Source organism: Orcinus orca, chromosome 19 (genome assembly GCF_937001465.1).
Source record: "Orcinus orca chromosome 19, mOrcOrc1.1, whole genome shotgun sequence".
In the NCBI taxonomy this organism is placed as follows: domain Eukaryota; kingdom Metazoa; phylum Chordata; class Mammalia; order Artiodactyla; family Delphinidae; genus Orcinus; species Orcinus orca.
The window spans coordinates 12,464,081-12,482,500 of NC_064577.1; the positions used below are offsets into that span (position 1 = coordinate 12,464,081).

The 18,420-nt window shown below is 48.4% G+C and overlaps 1 protein-coding gene and 4 non-coding genes across 14 annotated transcripts; 1 reads left to right on the forward strand and 4 right to left on the reverse strand.

Moving 5' to 3' along the window:
- Window positions 1-3,119: 3,119 nt before the first annotated feature.
- On the reverse strand, window positions 3,120-8,612 carry AURKB (aurora kinase B). Of its 10 annotated transcripts, none has more exons than XM_004266868.3 (9): window positions 8,474-8,555; window positions 8,078-8,149; window positions 6,553-6,655; window positions 6,389-6,443; window positions 5,950-6,141; window positions 5,511-5,649; window positions 5,253-5,401; window positions 4,365-4,539; window positions 3,120-4,191 (listed from the first exon to the last, which is right to left on the reverse strand). In XM_004266868.3, exons 2-9 carry the CDS (start codon window positions 8,123-8,125, stop codon window positions 4,018-4,020), a joined length of 1,035 nt encoding a protein of 344 aa, XP_004266916.1. In that variant the 5' UTR covers window positions 8,126-8,149; window positions 8,474-8,555; the 3' UTR covers window positions 3,120-4,017. The 10 variants fall into 10 exon arrangements, with proteins under 10 accessions (XP_004266916.1, XP_012387429.1, XP_049557740.1 ...); XM_012531975.3 differs by having other exon boundaries at window positions 5,950-6,144; window positions 8,474-8,536; XM_049701783.1 differs by lacking the exon at window positions 6,553-6,655 and having other exon boundaries at window positions 8,474-8,612.
- A 6,859-nt stretch (window positions 8,613-15,471) lies between these two features.
- TRNAW-CCA (transfer RNA tryptophan (anticodon CCA)) lies at window positions 15,472-15,543 on the reverse strand. Its single transcript has one exon. It is a non-coding gene; the product is annotated as a tRNA-Trp (tRNA).
- Window positions 15,544-16,149: 606 nt separating this feature from the next.
- Window positions 16,150-16,221, forward strand: TRNAG-UCC (transfer RNA glycine (anticodon UCC)). The gene has a single exon. It is a non-coding gene; the product is annotated as a tRNA-Gly (tRNA).
- A 363-nt stretch (window positions 16,222-16,584) lies between these two features.
- On the reverse strand, window positions 16,585-16,656 carry TRNAD-GUC (transfer RNA aspartic acid (anticodon GUC)). Its single transcript has one exon. It is a non-coding gene; the product is annotated as a tRNA-Asp (tRNA).
- A 615-nt stretch (window positions 16,657-17,271) lies between these two features.
- Window positions 17,272-17,343, reverse strand: TRNAP-CGG (transfer RNA proline (anticodon CGG)). The gene has a single exon. It is a non-coding gene; the product is annotated as a tRNA-Pro (tRNA).
- Window positions 17,344-18,420: the final 1,077 nt, after the last annotated feature.

The window sequence follows — 18,420 nt, forward strand, 5'->3', positions numbered from 1 at the left end:
CCTCACAGGTCCTGTGACAAGACAGACATGCTGCCCCCTCAGGGCTTTACACTTGCTCTTGCAACTCCTCTCCCGCCCTCCCCTTTTTTTGAGGCTGGGTCTACCAAGAAAAATTTTCACCTTGGATATTCCTCCTTCCCTTCTCTCCTTCAGGTCCTTATTCAAATGTTATCTTTTCAGTGAGGCCTCCCCTTACAGTCTGTTTAAAATTTCAACCACTTTCTCCAGCAATTCCCCATCTTCCTTCTCTACCTCTTCTCCGGAGCACTTATCACCATCTGACATACTATACATTTTGCTTACTTGCTCATGTAAGTGCCATGAGGGTAAGACTTTATGTCGGTTTTGTTCTCATTTGTAGCCCCAGTGCTTAGAACAGTACCTAGCGTATAGTAGGTGCTCAGTAAATATTTATTAATTAAATGACCCTAGGCCATTAATTTCCCCTTTTTGGCTTGAACTCATTCAAGATGTGTTTCTATCACTTGCACCCAGAGCCCTGACTAATACAGCATGAGACCAATGGTCTACTGTAATCTTCTCCCCCTCTCTTTGGGAATGACACCCCCGCCCTTGTCTTCCTTTTACTCCTCAGCAAGCAGATGCTCTGTATTCTGCAGGTGACAGAAAACACAAGTTGAATCAACAAAAGCAAACAAACAAAAACAAGGGGAATTTATTGTCATACAATAATGGTCTTAAGGTGTCAGAGAAGCCTGCATTCAGTGCCCTAACACTGTCATAAAGGGCCTGGTTTCTTCCCAAGGGAGTAGCTTTATCCCAAGTGGGCTTCCTCATGGTGGCACTATGTCATTTGTCATTCTTTGGGAATTATAGTTGTCTGCTTGAACTGCTATAAAAAAATATCATAAACTGGGTGTTTTAACAGAATCTTTTTCTTTTTCTCCCAGTTCTGGAGGCTGTAAGTCCAAGGTGACAGCTGATTCTGCTCCTGGTGAGGTCTCTCTTCCTGGCTAGCAGACGGCCACCTTCTTGTCTCCTTATATGATGGAGAGAGAGAGCTAGCTTTCTGGCCTTTTCTTATAAAGACACCAGTCCCATCATGAGGACCCCACCCTCATGACCTCATCTAAACTTAATTACCTCCAAAGGTCCCACCTCCAAATACAATCACATTGAGAGTTGGGGCTTCAACTTCAAATATGAATTTTTGGAGAGACAAAAATATTCAGTCCATAACTGCGATCATTTGTCATTCTCTTGGGCCTCCCAGGATCTGAATCCCAGTGTTTGAGGACTCTCCCACCTCATTAGGCAGAGCCCATCTCCCACTACAAAAGCTGGAATACCAAGCAGTCACTTTCCCAGATTCCCTAGCACATGGCTCAGGCTCCACCATGGTCTACTGGACCACTTCTGCAGTGGAATTTTTCCTGACTGTGTAGACTCCAAGCCTAGTCCTTTTAGAGATTCCATGAATTACCCAGGATGCTCATAATAAGGTCTGTTTCAGCTTAAATGAACCTGAATTGTTTTCTGTTGCATGCAACCAGAAGCCCTGGCTGATATACTCCCATACCTTCCAGAAGGGGAGGAAGGACTAGCTTCCAATGCATCTTTCCCAGGAGCCCCCGTTAATCTCTCGTCACATCTCCTTGGCCTAAACTGGTTCACATGCCCAATTTAGTCACTTTGGTCAGGGTGATACCATGTCTTATTGACTTAGGATTTCGTATTTGGAAGCAATCACTCTGGCAAGGTGATTGAAGAATTGACTGATTAGGTTAGAACAATTATGCCCCTCCTGGAGCTAGAGGTGGGTCAGTTCCCTCCAAACTGAAGTAGCAGCGACACAATGGAGGACGGAGGAGGGGCTATGGGGGAGCAAAACAGTGTCCACTACATTAGGGGTCAGCAAAATATGGCCTGTGGGCTAAATCCAGCTCTCCACCCATTTTTATATGGCCTATGAGCTAAGAATGGGCTTTTTTTTACCTTTCATACTCCATCTCAGGCCCATATGATGCAATGAAGGCCCAACTGATGAATGTTGATAACTCTAAGTGCTCAGGCTGGGGGAGAATTTGGAGGTGTGATCTGTTCAGAGGGGCTAAGAAAATAACACAGGCTATTGACTTCAGGGGCATCTATTCCAAAAGAAACATATAGAATGTCATGAGACAGCTTGGCTGGCATCTCATGGTCATAACATACACACTGGATACTGACATTGATCCTCTAGATTTGCAACCTTCCTGAGCTCAGAGGATTTTTTTTTTTCTTTCTTATTTATTCACTCCCCTGCCTCTAGAACAGTGCCTGGACTGTGGAAAGCACTCAATAACTATTGTCAAACGAATAAATCTAACCAAAATTTTGATATAACTACATCAGAAGGATGTAGGGACAGAAAATGCACATGTGTATGGTGGCAGTGGAGTGAAAGAATGAAACCTGTACATTTTGTAGCAGGAAAACAATAGATAGAGCCTAAAACTGAAAACTTAAGAAGTAGCAACAGAAGCCTGTGATTTGGAAATACATGGTAAACACCAAAAACAAAACAAACCCATAAAAGGATTTGGAATAGGCTGTCTGTGGGGAGAGAGAAATGGGCAGACTCTAGGGTTTTTTGGGGCTTTTTTTAAGCCTTATAACATCGTTCAGTTGTTTTAATCTATGGGCATATGTAGTGGGTTGCATGGTAGCCCCAAAAAAGATATGTCTGTGTCTTAACCTCTGGAACCTATGAATGCGATGTTTTTTTGGAAAAAAGGGTCTTTGCAGATGTAATTAAGGATCGTGAGACAATATTATCCTGGATTATCTGGGTGAGCCATAAATCAAATGACTAGGGTTCTTATAAGACACAGAGGAGAAAAGAGAGGAGACAGGAAGGCTGTGTGAAGACACAAGCAAGAGACTGGAGTGATGCAGCCACAAGCCACGAAGTGCCCAGAGTCACCTGAAGCTGGAAGAGGCAAGGGAGGACTTTCCCCTAGAGCCTTTGAGGGGAGCATGGCATTGCAGACAACTTGATTGTGGACTCCTGGCCTCCAGAAGTGTCAGAGAATACATTTCTGCTGTTTTAAACCACCGAGTTTGTGGTAATTTGTTACAGCAACCCTAGGAATTGAATATAGCATGAGTAACTGAGATGAAAATAAAAACATTTATTGATGTTCTTCACCACATGGCTTAAAAGAGCAAATAATCAACAGATGCAGAAAAAGCATTAGGTGAAAGTCAACACCTATTTTTCATTCAGAAAAACCCCAACAGACTCCACGCTTCCACTGCAGGGGGCGCGGGTTCGATCCCTGGTCGTGGAACTAAGATCCCGCATGCTGTTGCGGCTGACCCTGAAACAAACGCCCAAACCCTTAGCAAACTAGGAAGTGACCAGGCCTTCCTCAACCTGATAAAGGACATGTATTAAAAATCTACAGCAAGCATCATGCATCTAGCAGTGAAACCTTAAACCTTAGGTTAGGAGCCAATGACTGCTTCTATTCACTCCTGTGCTAGAGCCTCATCAAAGCGGAAAAACAAACAACTTCTGGGTACAACAATGTTCAGTTGCTCCCGGGTCGGCAGGAGTGAACCAGAAGAGAGAAAGAATAGAGGTAAACTAAGAGCAAGTAGTAAGAGAAGGCGGGCAGAGATGGCTGGTGTGCAGGCGTAGCAGAGTGGAGCTGAAGCCCCCAGCATCCCCAGGTCTGGGAGTCAGAGCAGGGGAAAGAAAAGACTTGGGGGTGGGGTGGAGCTGACCAGGTGGGGGTTAGAGCTGAGAGGGCAGGGTGCTCCCAGGGGCAGTGATGCAATGCCAGTCCTGGCACCCGGCATGGGCAACTCCCCCGCCTCCTCCCCACAGGTGACGGCTTCCTTCACAGCAATTTCTGCCTGTAAACATCTACACTCATCAGTACAAAAAGCTTCAGACTTTATTAGATAAAGAGGAGGTAGAAGACAGATGCGGGAACAGGCCAGGGACCGCTTCTCCTAACTACACATATACAGACATACAGACACAACTGAGAAAATAACAGGGACAGTTCAGGGGACAGACTGAAGGGCAGAGGGGGGCAGCACCCTCCGGGAGTGGGCCCGGACCCAAGGGTGGGCTGAGACCTGAGCCAGTGGCAGGCGTTCTGAGGGGTTATGCTTGAGCAGCTTGGAGATAAGGTCCTGGGCTCCTGCAGGCATGGAAGGGGGGATCTTCAGGTCCACCTGCAAAGGTAAAGGAGAAGGAGGACCCCAGCTTTCATCCTGGCTGCTTTCCCCTCACTGCCCATTTTATTTGGCGAGTGACGTAAGCCCCACAGCTACGATATGCCCACTCCCTGCCCCTGGCCCCTGGGCCAGCACAGACCCCAACCACACACCCGGGGCTAGCCTCCCACCTTGACGATGCGCCGATACGTCTCGTTGTGGGAAGCACTCTCGAAGGGGGGGTTCCCCACAAGCAGCTCATAGCAGAGCACTCCGATGCACCACAGATCCACCTTCTCGTTGTGCGTGCGCCCCTCAATCATCTCTGGGGGCAGGTAGTCCAGGGTGCCACACATTGTCTTCCTCCTGGAGGTGGGGGCGAGTGGGCAGGGATCCCAGGTCCAGACCTTCTCTCCTTTCCCTGAAGCTTGACAGGGAGCCCAGAGACCCCAGGATGTGCCAGGGGAGTGTTCCAACCAGGCTCTGACGGAGCCTTTGGGGTAGGAGTGGGGCGAAGACATACGCTAAAGCCCCAGAGGTGGGCTTACACACTGCGTCTGCGTTTCCACACCGAGGGCTGTATGTTAAAATAATCAGATATGAGGGCAATGTTCACCTTAGAATTAAAAGAAAAATCTCAAATGTCCACCAAGCACATCCTGCTTACATTAATCAGGTGACATCTCTACTGTGCACTATTATGAAGGCATTAAAAATGACGTGGGCGTATTCTCAGTGATATGGCAAGAAGGTCCCAATATATTTCAAGTGAGAAACCTGGGTGGCAAGACTGAGTCTCCTATTTTGGGTTTTTTCTTTTTGGCCACACTGCGTGGCTGGCAGGATCTTAGTTCCCCAACCAGGGACTGAACCCCGGGCCCAAACAGTGACAGCGCGGAGTCCTAACCATTGGACCGCCAGGGAATTCCCAGAGAGTCTCCTATTTTTGTAAAGATATCGCTGTGTCTGTATATTTACATAAGAACCACCCAAAATGTCTCTGGGTAACAAGATCTGGAGTGGTTTTACTTTGAATGCCCCAGCCTCACCCCCAGGGCCGGCCTCCTGGCCCACCATACCTCAGGGAGGGGGCGTGCACAGACCAGCCGAAGTCAGCAATCTTCAGCTCTCCCTGGAGCCCCAAGAGCAGATTCTCCGGCTTTATGTCTCTGTGAATCACTTTCTTCCCGTGGCAGTATATCAGAGCGTCCGCCAGCTCCTCCATAATCTGGGGGGCCAACGACAGGCAGTCAGACAAGGATAGACTTCGGGCTGCAAGCAGCGTCCCCCCAGCCCCCAGCCCCTGGCCGGTGCCCCAGGTGCCCATCCGCCCCGACCGTGGCTGTTCGCTGCTCGTCGAAAGTGTGGCTTTTCTGCAGCTCCTTGTAGAGCTCCCCCCGGGGGGCATACTCCAGAATCAAGTAGATCCTTCGCCGGTCATAGAAATAGTTGTAGAGACGCAAGATGTTGGGATGCCTGGGAGAGGAGACAGAGGAAGCATCAGGCTGTATCCTGGCATAAGGAAATGGGAAAGATGACAGGTCCCACTGCAGCAAACTGGGTCAGGCTTGGGCCAGGCAGGGGACACCAGGCTGGAGGTGCTAACGGGGAACTGGACGCAGCTCTCTGGGTTCAAGGCCCTGGCCAGGACTGAGAGCTCCTTGGGGCTGCCTGACCACAGCTGCAGAGAAGACAGTCCGGATGTGGTGGGATTGGAAGAGGAGCAGGGGGTTGAGGCGCCAGGGGTACTGTGGCTTGAAGGGCGCTGCCGCGTACTGCAGATGGGCCTGGATTTCGATCTCCCTGCGCAGCTGGTGCTCCACACCCTCCTTCTCTATCTGAGACTTGAAGAGGACTTTGAGCGCCACGATGAAATGGCTTTTCTTCTCCCGAGCCAAGTACACATTTCCAAACTTGCCTTTGCCCAGAGGACGCCCAATCTCAAAGTCGTCGATTGTGAAGGAACGCCTGCTGGAGGGGGGGTGGGGGGTGGTAGGCAGCTGAGTACCGGTTAGTCGGTCCCCTGAGGCGTTTGCCTTCTCCCTGCACCTCAGCCCATCCTGCCCGCAGCCCTGTTTCTCTTCCAGGGGAGCTGAGGATGGATCAGGCTTTCTTGCCTCCCTACTCCTCCTGCCCTTACCTTCTACCTCCCCCATTTCCTACCTGTTCACTGTCCCTCCCCCTCTCTTGCCACCCCAAGGCTTGGGGCGCTTACATTGAGAAGTTTGGGGTCCGACTGTTGTTCTCCACCACCTTCTGGAGAGGGGCAGCTAAGGAAAGAACAGGGAAATTGAGGCCATCCTTTGACATTTTCATCCCCATCCACCTTTCCCAGACCCTAGTCCCCTCAGGTCGATGCCCTCCCCTTGTCCTAGTTACCTGTGGGCTGGGCATTGGAGCGGCTCATGAGGACAAGCGCAGAGGGGGTGACAGGCTCCTTCCGGAGGACTCTCTGGGGCAGGGTGTTCAGGCCAGACTGAGCCTGAGAAGGACCAGGGGGGAGCTCTGAGAGTGCCTTTATCCCAGTGACCGGGTTGGAATGTGCTACAAGCAGCATTTCAGGACTTGCTATAAAGCCACCCACCCACCTACCCAATCCCCAGTTCAAAGAGGAACACTGAGACCACAATTTAGCTACTCAGCCCGAAGACTCTGCTCAGAGCCCCATAGAAAATGAGTTATTAATAAACAACCTAAGTCAGCCTAAGACAGGGACTTACCCTCACACCTAACCTCTCACCTCTTTGGCCCTGGCCCACTCCACATTCTCAGGCCCAAGGCTGTCCAACCTTCAAAGTCTTGTCCATAACACCACTCCTTTACCCAGTGCCCCACCCCAGGGGGCAGTACAGGCTGGGGTAATGAACACACAAAATTCAAGGAGCTTTAGCACAGCGGTATTCTCATGGTCCCCTAAGCTCAGTCTGTTAAGTCTCAGATAAGGTCCTTGTGGCCTTGAGTGTTCAGCAAATCTCAGTATTTACCCCTTTGCCACAACAGGCTTTAGGACACTGAGGGCTACTCTAACGGCCCTGGACCACTTTTCACTTTCAACTTCTGAGTAATATACACCCCTTTCTTTTAGGAGTGACCAGTGTGGGCATGACAATGTTTTCTCATTCAGCCTCCACTATTGACAGCCTCATTCAGAGATTCACCAGGGAGGCAGCTGGTGGACAAGGGGACATACGGACCCCCCCCCCAGGATACTCAAGCCCCGCAAACAGAGAGCAAAGCCCATGCAGGGCCCCTTCTTTCTTCTTTAGCCAAGAGAGGAAGAAAGCCTCAGTGCCCCTACAGACCTGTTTGCAAACAGTGATATTAGCATGGAATTTACAAATAAGCAAGTTGAACAAAATAGAGTGCAGAAATAGATCCACATATATGTGGGAATTTAATATATGTAACAAAGGTAGCATTTCAAATGAGAGGGTAGACTCTTCAGTGAAAGGTGTTGGGACAACTGGAAAATAAAGCCATTGAATGCTTACTTCACACCAGTCATTAAAATAAATTCTAAATTCTTAATTTAGACTTGTCCTGGACCTTTTAAACTTATAAACGTATCTAAATCCTTCCAGAGTCTATTTCTATTTCCTGCCTAGCCTATTTTTTCAGGACAAGGGTTGGGAATCATGGCCAAAAGGCCAGACCCTGCCTGCTCAGTCCCAGATGTCATCTGGATGTGACAAATAGGCTCAGCTCTGCAGAGGTCCTCACAGGCTGGTCAAACTCAAGTTGGCAGCACCTGATAGGATGTGGCTACAAGTGACCAGACTGGGGCCCATAAACTAGTGCAAAGCCGGGAAGAAAGTGGTAAGAGGATCGCCCTCTGCAGGACCTCAAATCTGCAAGCGGGACCTCGCCACGCGGGTGAGGGGAGGGGAAGTGGGAAAGCCCTTACCGTCTGCCTGCCGTAGGGCCAGGGGTAGGCGTTCTCCTTCTGGGCCATCCTTAGAAGGGAAGGGGGAGGGAACTGGGCAGAGAAGAGAAGCAGAGCCGTGAGAAGCAGAAAAAAAGGAGAGAGAGAGTGAGGGGTCGGACAGATCTAGCCGGAAGCGCTTGTCTGGGGCTGGTGAAAGGGAGCAGGTTTACAAGCTGGCCTCATCAGGGCGCATCCCGGAGCTCGCCTCGCTGCCCCAGCCCTGCTACCGGCCTCACCCCTTTCCAGGACCCTCTCTCCACTTTAGAGCAACCAGCAGCCTGGCAGAGTGCGTGCGGGCCCGCCCAACGGACCCCCCGACCTGCCGGATCACCTGACCTCTCCCGGCGCAAGGCCCCCGAAAGGAGGACAGCTCACCTGGAGCCGGCGGCACAGCCACCTCCCTGGCGGCTGGGAAACAACTGAACCTTCCCGGCCGCGCCCACGCAGAGGTCCTTTCAAATCTCCCGCCCTGGCCCCATTGGCTGACCGCGCCGCCCATGCCCAGTCCTCATTGGATGGGTGTCCCATTACGTAGCCCTAGGGGCCCAATGGAAAAGGTGGAATGCGAGCGCCGGAGCAGTTCGGGTTCCGGCTTAGGAAAGTTTCCCTCGACCCCCGAAATAGTCTCATGGGTTTTTTTTGTTGTTTTGTTTTGTTTTTAAAATTTAAGTCATCGATATATCTGGAATTTATCCTTGTATGAACTAGGGTTTAACTTTGTTTTTTGTCAGAGAGCCAGTTATGCCGGCATCATTTGTTAAACAAACTGCACCATTCCCAAGGGAATTTAAATGCTACCTTTGATATACTAAGTCAGATTCTCTATTCAAGTTTTATTGCTTGTTCGTTTGCACGTGTGTTTCTTTTTTTTTTATTTTATTTTTTTCGGTACGCCGGCCTCTCACTGTTGTGGCCTCTCCCGTTGCGCAAGCTCAGCGGCCATGGCTCACGGGCCTAGCTGTTCTGCGGCATGTGGGATCTTCCCGGACCGGGGAACGAACCCGTGTCCCCTGTATCGGCAGGCGGACTCTCAACCACTGCGCCACCAGGGAAGCCCTATTATTATTATTATTATTATTATTATTATTATTATTATTATTATTATTATTTTAAGTTTTAAATACCTTATTGAAATACAGTTGATTTACAATGTTGGGGGGGGTTGTTTTTTTGGCTGCATCGGGTCTTTCTGGTGCGCAGCCTTCTCATTGTGGTGGCTTCTCTTGTTGAGAAGCACGGGCTCTAGGCACCGGCTTCAGTAGTTGTGACTCGTGGGCTCTAGAGCGCAGACTCAGTAGTTATGGCGCATGGACTTAGTTGCTCCGGGGCACGTGGGATCTTCCCCGGCCAGGGCTCGAACCTGTGTCCTCTTCATTGGCAGGCAGATGCTTAACCACTGCACCACCAGGGGAGTCCATGTGCGTTTATTCTTACGTCATTATTATTTTGTTCTTTGAGTCTTTTACTCATATTCCTAATAAGAATTTTCTACCAGAGGACCTTTCTCTGCAGGTCCCCCAACCGAGGCCAAATTGCTTGGACCCACTCTCACTTTTCTCCTTCTTGCCGCACTCCCTTCTCTGCTCTTTCCAACGCCAAATTTCATTATTGGGTTAAATAAATAGATTTTGGGACCTTCTATGAAATAACTAGTGGATATTTGTAAATACTGCCTGTCCAGCACCCTTCATCTTTCTTCTAATAATAAGACTCTAACTTCGCTTTAGGGAACCACCTGTCTCCCCATTCTGTGTTGTTGGTTTCTGTTGCTGCCAGCCCCAAATCGCTAACTTGATGGAGACACGTTGTAGAGGACTTTGTGGTTATCTAGCCAGCATCCATTCTCCCAGCGATTCCCACTTCCTGAAAGCAACTAGAGTTTTGTGGGTCTGAGAGGGAAGCTGACCCCATCCCAGGTCCAGGAGTGGACCCTGTCTGATTTACACCAGTCAACACCCTTTATTCTGGGATCATGGTCACTGGTTCAGGGATAAGCATGTGACCTTAGTGAGTCAGTTAGTGGGAATTTTAGGATTCTTGCCCAGAATGCTGGACAGAAGCTCCTTTTCTCCTGCTGGAACTGGGCAAGAAAGCACATAGCCTGCATTGCTGGTGGGGGTGCTCCTGCAGGGAGGAGGCTGAGTACGAAGCTGACATTGTAGAAGGCAGAAGAGAGGCCTGGGAAGAACCCGAGAACTTGATGACAATGTTGAACGTCTGGATGCCTATTTCAGCCATTTCCTTCCATGACCCAACAGGTTTCCTTCTCTAATGCATTGAGTTAAGAGTTCTGTTATTTGCTGTTAATAGCATACTAATTGACACACATCTACAGACCTAGAGTGTTTGTAGTCATTTGGGTTGAATGATGCAAAACTACTGACAGTCAATCATTCTGACCTACAGAAAATACCAATTTCATATGATTCACCCCGATGTAAATGAAATAAGTCCTAATGGGTTTCTAGATCAGTTCACAATGCTTTTGGCTGCAAGTAACAGGAAACTCAGTTAACACTGGCATAAACAGTAGACATCTATTTTCTCTTACATAACAAGAAATCAGAAAGTAGATAGTTTGGCTCAGGAACTGAACAATGTTAGAGGTCTGGATTGGCCTCTCCGTGATTCTCTTAACATTTTCCCATTGCAAGATGGATTCCAACAGTCTCTGTCTCTTTTATCAGGAAAATCAGAAGCCTTTCTAAAAGTTCCCAATATGGGAATTCCCTGGCGGCCCAGTGGTTAGGACTCGGTGCTTTCACTGTCAGGGGACCCTGTCTGATCCCTGGTCAGGGAAGTAAGATCCCCACAAGCCCCAAGGAGCAGCCCTCCCTAAAAAAAAGTTCCCAGTAGATATCTCCTTGCCTAGAACTGTGTCACATGAGTACTGCAAAGGAGGCTGGTAACTGTGAGTATCTCTTCCAGCCCCTACAGTTAAAGCAGATTGGGGGTGTGGTGGTAGAAATAGGCATGTGCCACTGGAGGTACAGTGCTGTTTTCACTCAGGGTCAGCCCAACCCTGCTTCCCAAGATCAAGGAGCCCATTTCAATTTCAGTGCCTTTATCAACATATTTGGCATAGAGTGACTAGCTAATGAAGATCTTTATAAAAATCCTGTCGCTTGCAGTATACTTTATGCCTCATAATCTAGTGAAGGGAGACTTTTCTAGAGCCTGTCAGGGACACAGTGCATGGGTGGGATATGCCTGTTAGATCCCACACAGTATCTCTGTCCCCCGGAGTCTTTAAATTCCCACTTGCACATTATGTCGGAAGACATTTGGCCTTTCAGGAATAGTTGATGGGCCAGCATAAAATTGAGATTTGTATTATTCACAAAAAAACAAAGCAAAACAAAACCTATCTGTTCTAGCAGCTAGGCAACTATCAGCTGCCTGTTCCAGTTAGTGAACAAAATCTCTGTTATTTACCCAGTGCTCTTCAAACGATCTATAGGGAAGAACCAGCCTTAATTATTGCCAATCCATCACAGATTGATACTTTTATAAAATACAATAAAAATGAGTTCCTTGAAAAATGAAATCTAAAAAATATAAAAATAACAAGCTCAGGCTTCCCTGGTGGCGCAGTGGTTGAGAGTCCGCCTGCCGATGCAGGGTACACGGGTTCGTGCCCCGGTCCGGGAAGATCCCACATGCCGCGGAGCGGCTGGGACCGTGAGCCATAGCCGCTGAGCCTGCGCATCCGGAGCCTGTGCTCCGCAACGGGAGAGGCCCCAGCAGTGAGAGGCCCGCGTACCGCAAAAAAAAAATAAATAACAAGCTCGCTTTTTTTTTTTTTTTTGGTTATAACCAACGTTTATAAAAGTACTCTGACAGATGCTGTAAGAGTTTTTAAATACGTAGCTTTCAAATTCTATACTCATCTCGGACATAAAAGTAACAGTTCATGAAGTGGCGCCAGTCTGCGGGCCACGCTGAGTACCAGCAATCTACCTCCAGTGCAGCCCCATCCAAAACTGTGGCCTGTTCTCTTTGGCGAGGCAAGCTCAGCATCCACTCTCCCGCAGGGATTCCCCAAGTTTATAAAGGTGGAAATGAGCAAATTCCTCCAGGTCTAACTCTTTTCTTCTTTCCTCTTGCTTTGCTTTTGCCTCCCAGTTCCTGTTAGATTGGGGATTCTGGCTACTGGCCAAGGAACATTGAGAGGTGTCCTTGAGGGGCAATTGTCACTATTCTACTCCCAGAGCTGAACTTTCCAGTGACTGGGAAGGGTCAGAATGTAGCGTGTTCCAAAGGTCAGGCTGGATGGCTGGGATACTGTAATGTGTGTGAGGCACACATGTCAGTCCTTTTATTTCTGATAATGGAATAGCCCCCAAAGAAATTTATTTACTTGTCTATGCTGGGTCTTAGTTGTAGCATGCATGAGGGGATCTATTTCCCTGACCTGGGATCGAACCTGGGACTCCTGAATTGGGAGCGTGGAGCCTTAACCACTGGACCACCAGGGAAGTCCCCCCTCCCCCTCTCCTCTCTCTCCCCTCCCCCACAAAGAAATTTCAAGACATGAATTCTCATCGTCAGCCAATAAGCCCCTTCCAGAGACGAGGAGTAGTAGACTCAGAAGGTTCTGGAAGGGCCTTGTTGGAGGAGCCTAGCCAATACTCCCCATGTCTCCCCACTAAGTTGTCCTCTTCAAGGTAAACCTGAGGCAACGCTGATGAGCTGAGTAGGTGCATCAAGACCTGGCTGCTCTCCTCCATCCAGACTCCTCCCGAGCATTCCCAGGTCAAACAGCATCGCTGGGGTTTGCTCTTGGCCATTAGAGCCCAAGTGTTCATCTTTGGTACAAACCGCAGGCCTGGACCAAACATCCCTGCCACTGAGATTGAGGCCTGAGGCCCCCTCCAGGTCCATGTGTGCATCCTCAGGGACTGGATCAGCAGGGACAGTGCCCCTGCCCATGTGGCGGGACAAGAAGCCTCTACACTACACTTCTGATGCATCGTAAAATGTTTTATTGAAGTGTACATACTGGAAAATGTCCAGCTGGACAAATTTTCACAAACTGAACACCTCTGGGTAACCAGCACCCAGATCAAGAAACAGAATATTACCAGCACCCCAGAAGGACCCCCAGCCTTCTTTTCAAGTCACTCCCCCCCTGTCCCAAGAGTAACCACTGTCCTGACTTCTAACCCACATACTGGTTTTGCCTGTTTTTACCTTTATGCAAATGGGATCACACAGTATATATTCTCTGGCACCTGACTTTTCTCATTCAACATTATGTTTGTGAGATTTATCCATTCTGTTGATGTATTGGTTTTTACATATACATGAACATGATAAAATTTACACAGACTAGTTAAAAGTAAGTCTCCCAGTTCCCTGGTGGTCCAGTGGTTAGGATTCGGCACTTTCACTGCCTGGACTGGGTTCAATCCCTGGTCAGGGAAATGAGATCCTGAAAGCTGGGCAGCGTGACCAAAAAAAAAAAAGAAAAAAAAAAGTGCAGCAATAAATAAATATCATATGATGTTGCTTATATGTGGAATCTAGAAGAAATGATACAAAAGAACTTACTTACAAAACAGAAATAGAGTTACAGACGTAGAAAACAAACATGGTTGGGGGAAAGGAGGATTGACATATACACGATACTATATACAAAACAGATAACTAATAAGGACCTACTGTATAGGGCAGGGAACTCTACTCAATACTCTGTAATGACCTATATGGAAAAAGAATCTAAAAAAGAGTGAATATATGTATATGTATATCAGTGATTCACTTTGCTGTACAGCAGAAACTAAGATGACATTGCAACTCAACTATACTCGAATCAAATTTTTGTTAATGTATAAGGAAAGATAGAATGAGAAAATTACTATTTTGTATTTCCTTAAAGGGGCCCTGTTCTGGGTGGACACCGAGGAGGGGATGCAGGATTACCGACTGCCAGCTTCACACTCCTTCCGCGTTAGGTTACCAACGCTCCTGAGCTGTCCCCTTGCTAAGTCATCAGCGGTTCTCAAATCGAGCACACTTGGCCTCTGCAACAAAGGCTGGCAGACTGTCAGCCTCAGTCTTGACACATGTAACACAGTGACCACTCTGGTGGAAGGCGGTCCTGGGACTAGGGAGAGGAGGGGAAGGCGAGGCACAGATTCTAGCCTGGGTGGGTGACTGCTTTGTGCGCTGTGGTGAGACGGCTCAAATTCCTCTCCTGCAGCCCAAGCCTGTGACACTAACAAAGGTGCTATTAGTTAAGGAAAGAGATGTCAAGGAAGAAATTCCCCACTGGGAAAGACAAGGCCTGTGGAGTGGATGGCTTAAATTTCTTCGTTATTTTTTTTTTTTCAATATACCAGAAGCGGCAAAAATACACATAGCTCTGGGCGTCTAGTGACGGCAGTGAAGTCTGGAGAATATTTGTATGTAACGCAAATTAAATACAAAATATTTGTATTTAATACCCAATGTTCTACCGCATGGAGGGAACATCAGAGATGATTAAAGCCATAAAAAAAAAAAAAAGAAATTGAACTGAATACAAGAACACGGTAATGGAAACATAATTGTTTTTTAAAAAGAGAGGAAACGAAAGAAAAAAAGAAAATCGCTTTTAGTTGAAAAAGTAACAAAAGCAGTGCAGTTAGCTGTTTAGCTAAGGGGAACTTTTAACCCTGAAACTGGAGTTTCAGGAATTCATGTCATAGACCAAATTCAGCAGAGGCCAAAAAAAAAAAAAAAAAAAAGGATGTACATGGTAACACTTTAAATAATGAGAAAAAAATGCAGATAACCACCAGACAACCAGAATGTCTAACTTTAGAAGAATTTCTTAATAACTTACAGCATTGTCCTTGAAGTCAGATGTTCATTAAAATTATAATTATAAAGATAATAGAATCCTATACCTATTACAATGATAAGTGAAAATACCGGACTACAAGATTATGGACACCCCTGGCAAGTGGAATTTAAATTGCCAAAAATTAAACCACTGGTTTAGGAGGATTATGAATTATCATTATTACTTTAAAATTATTCATTATTGCTACATTCTTTTCAATAAAGAACATTTATTGCTCCAAAATACATTTTCGGAACAAGAATTGGTGACTGATTATGAACAATTTCTGTGTTACGATATCTAAAATATCTATGAGATTAAAGGTATTATTATTTAATTGGCTGATTTGATGGAAACAGTAAGATGAAAATAAAAGTTCCAAAATTTGTATTTTAGTAGAAAACTCAGATACTTTAGGGAAAAAAAATCCCAGAAACACTCAGGTTCCTTTTTTTTTTTTCATATAATAACAGAAGATTCTTTTCTTTCTTTCCCAAAAAAGAATCTCACTTGCAAAACTATCCAGCTCCCGAAAATAACCCTTTGACCCCGACGTGATTTGAACACGCAACCTTCTGATCTGGAGTCAGACGCGCTACCGTTGCGCCACGAGGCCTTCTCGAAACCGCTGTTCGACGGACCTCGTGAACAGATGCATCATCAGCATCAAGGGGCGGAGTTTTATTCTCAGACCCCGCCCGGCCCTTTGTCAGAGCCGTTCTCCGAGCCGCCAGTGGGCTAGATGAGCGCGCACTAAGGGATTAATCATCCTCCTCTGGACAAATTGGGTTTAGACGCACTTGGTTTAAGGCCCAATTCTTTAACCTCGGTACACACTGAGCTCACTCAACTGAGAAATTACTTCATGTATTTGAGATTTATTTTTGGGGTTAATAAAGTGTTGGTGCAGATCTGGCGCCCTGGATAAATCTTAGATTTAATCCCAGCTGTTCCCCTACTTGGCTTCTCTTGACTTTTGTTTCCTCGTCTGTAGACTGGGTATAATCAAACAGTCCCTCGCGTGGTGACTGGAGCTCAATGGCGGTGCCGGGAGCCAAGCGCCGCTCACACGTGAGTGCCTCGCACACTGCACTCGTTACTTCTGTGTCGGTGTCGCTTTCGTCCGTTCCTCGCCTAGGCCCTGACTCGTTATCACTCAAGCCACGACCCTGTAGACCTAACTCAGTATTTAGGAACTTCAATAAATAGCAGCAGAAGCGAAGCGTTGGTGGTATAGTGGTGAGCATAGCTGCCTTCCAAGCAGTTGACCCGGGTTCGATTCCCGGCCAACGCATAATGATATAAAGTTTTCTTTTTTTCCCCCCCCCGAATTACGTGTGTGACAGTGTTTTGCTGTTTGCCTTCTTGTATATTTTAAATTATCGTCAATGAACGCGTCTAATATGCTTATTGAACGGCGAGAATAATGGCTAATAAACCTATTGAATGGAGAGAATAATTAATTTAGCCACATATTTAAAATACGAGTTACTTGAAATAAAACAAATATGAAATTTAGAATGTGAGCTGGAGAGTCAGGACAAACGATCCCTCTTCTTCTGCTTTCCTTTTTCTTCCCGTCTTCTTTTTATCTTCATCCTAGGGCCCGGGATGGGTACTTCCGAAGTTAAGATTTAGTGCAAAAGGTTTAGCACTCCTCCCCGTCGGGGAATCGAACCCCGGTCTCCCGCGTGACAGGCGGGGATACTCACCACTATACTAACGAGGAATGAGACGAATACTACTTGCTCCAAATGCTTGATCTGCTATCTTCACCGAGCGCGGCGTGCCAATGATGAGGTTCCTGTGGATGCTGTCTCTCCGTCCAGTAAGAAATGCTGACCCAAACCTATGCATGTTCTACACCATAACTGAGCGCGAGTCCCCAGAAGGGCGAAAACGAGCAGGAGTGACCGAGAGACAGACGGCCTCCAAGCCTGCAGAGACCTGAATTCTGACAGTCCTGGGGCTCTCCCAGACATAACCCTAAATAGGTCCCAACCCGTTTCACTAACTGTCATCCACTACTATAAGTTGACCGACATCAATCAAACCGAAACCAGGCTCTGGAGGCCGAGGAGTAGCATCAAGTAGGAAGGAGGGGAACAGACAGCGAGCGTCTTGCCCATGTCAAGAGGTGCCTGCCCTCTTCCTGGAACTCTGGGAAGGACTGCGCGCTGCGAGCCTCTTCCTGCCACCCGGGTGTCCACTCAGAACAAAAGAGCTCCCGGAACACCTCCTTCAAGCCCTCAGTTCACTCTGATCACCTTCCAGCCCAGCCTCCTCAGCGCCGTTCCAAGTAACAACCGCCTTGGGGCTCTGGTTTCCGCAAAACTGGAAGGCCGGGCTCGTCCGGGATTTGAACCCGGGACCTCTCGCACCCGAAGCGAGAATCATACCCCTAGACCAACGAGCCGACGTACAGTAACGACCGCGGACGACTTTAGAGGTCGTCCCAGGCTTTCTGCAGCCCTAGGACTGTGATTCACTGCGGCCTGATCCTGGCACGCGGTCGGGGACCACCCGCCCCGACGCACAGTACTCTGGAGCTGGGGTCTGGGAATCTCTCTCGGCTCCAGAGCCGCGAGCTCCGACTCCTCCCAGGAAATAACGTCGGGGAAGTGGGAGGGAGTGGTCTCGGCCTCGCCCCCGAGCAGCCCTCCAGGACTGCCTCGAGCACCCGTGTGCTCGCTCCCTACGGTAACTGGCTTGGCGCCACTCCGTAGTCCGGAGTCTCGACTCTTCCTGCCTCCGCCCGCCGTCCTCGGACCCAGCCCCCGGCGCAGAGCTTTGAAGACTAGCGGTAGAGTTGCCTGGTTGGGGACAATTAATGAGTCCTGAGATCTCTCTGGGAACACCAGCCCCTCTTTCCGTCCCTGCGTCTGTCCATCCTTCTGGAGTGACCGACACTTCGATAGCCCACAGTCTCCCCAGACCGCAGGGTAGTGCCCAGGCGAGGGAATATTTCCTGGGGCCAAGAAGACCCACGCAGGAGGCGTCATTGAGATGAGTGGCTGGCGAGGTCAGGTGGGGGATGGGCTTTCCAAACTGTGCGAGCTTCTAAGCTTTTAATACACTCGCCGTGCTCTCACGTGGGGGCCGCCAAGAGTCCTGGCAGGATCTGGTGGGGTCAGTTGCCAGCTACCGTGTTCCCTCAGGTCGGTTCCTGTTCTGGAGAGTCTTCCCAGGAGGGTTCTGATCGGCCCCTGAAATCGACCCCCCCCGTAGCATCTCTGGGCTGAACCATCTTGTTCCATAGCCCAGTCGTGTGATTTGTGGGCCCATCCCTTCTTAAGGCCCTACCCACAGATACTTTGGTGGAGGGGAGTTCAACGAAGGGTTCAGCTCTTTGCCTTTTCTTTCCCAGGTGTCCCTGGCCAGACGGCGGGGGAGGGCAGCAGAGAACAGCCCGTCCTTTCCCGTCGGCATCCCAGGCCTTTCAGGTGTGTGAGGAGTGCTCAGGGCTGATCTGGCATCTCCCTCCTGCCACCCT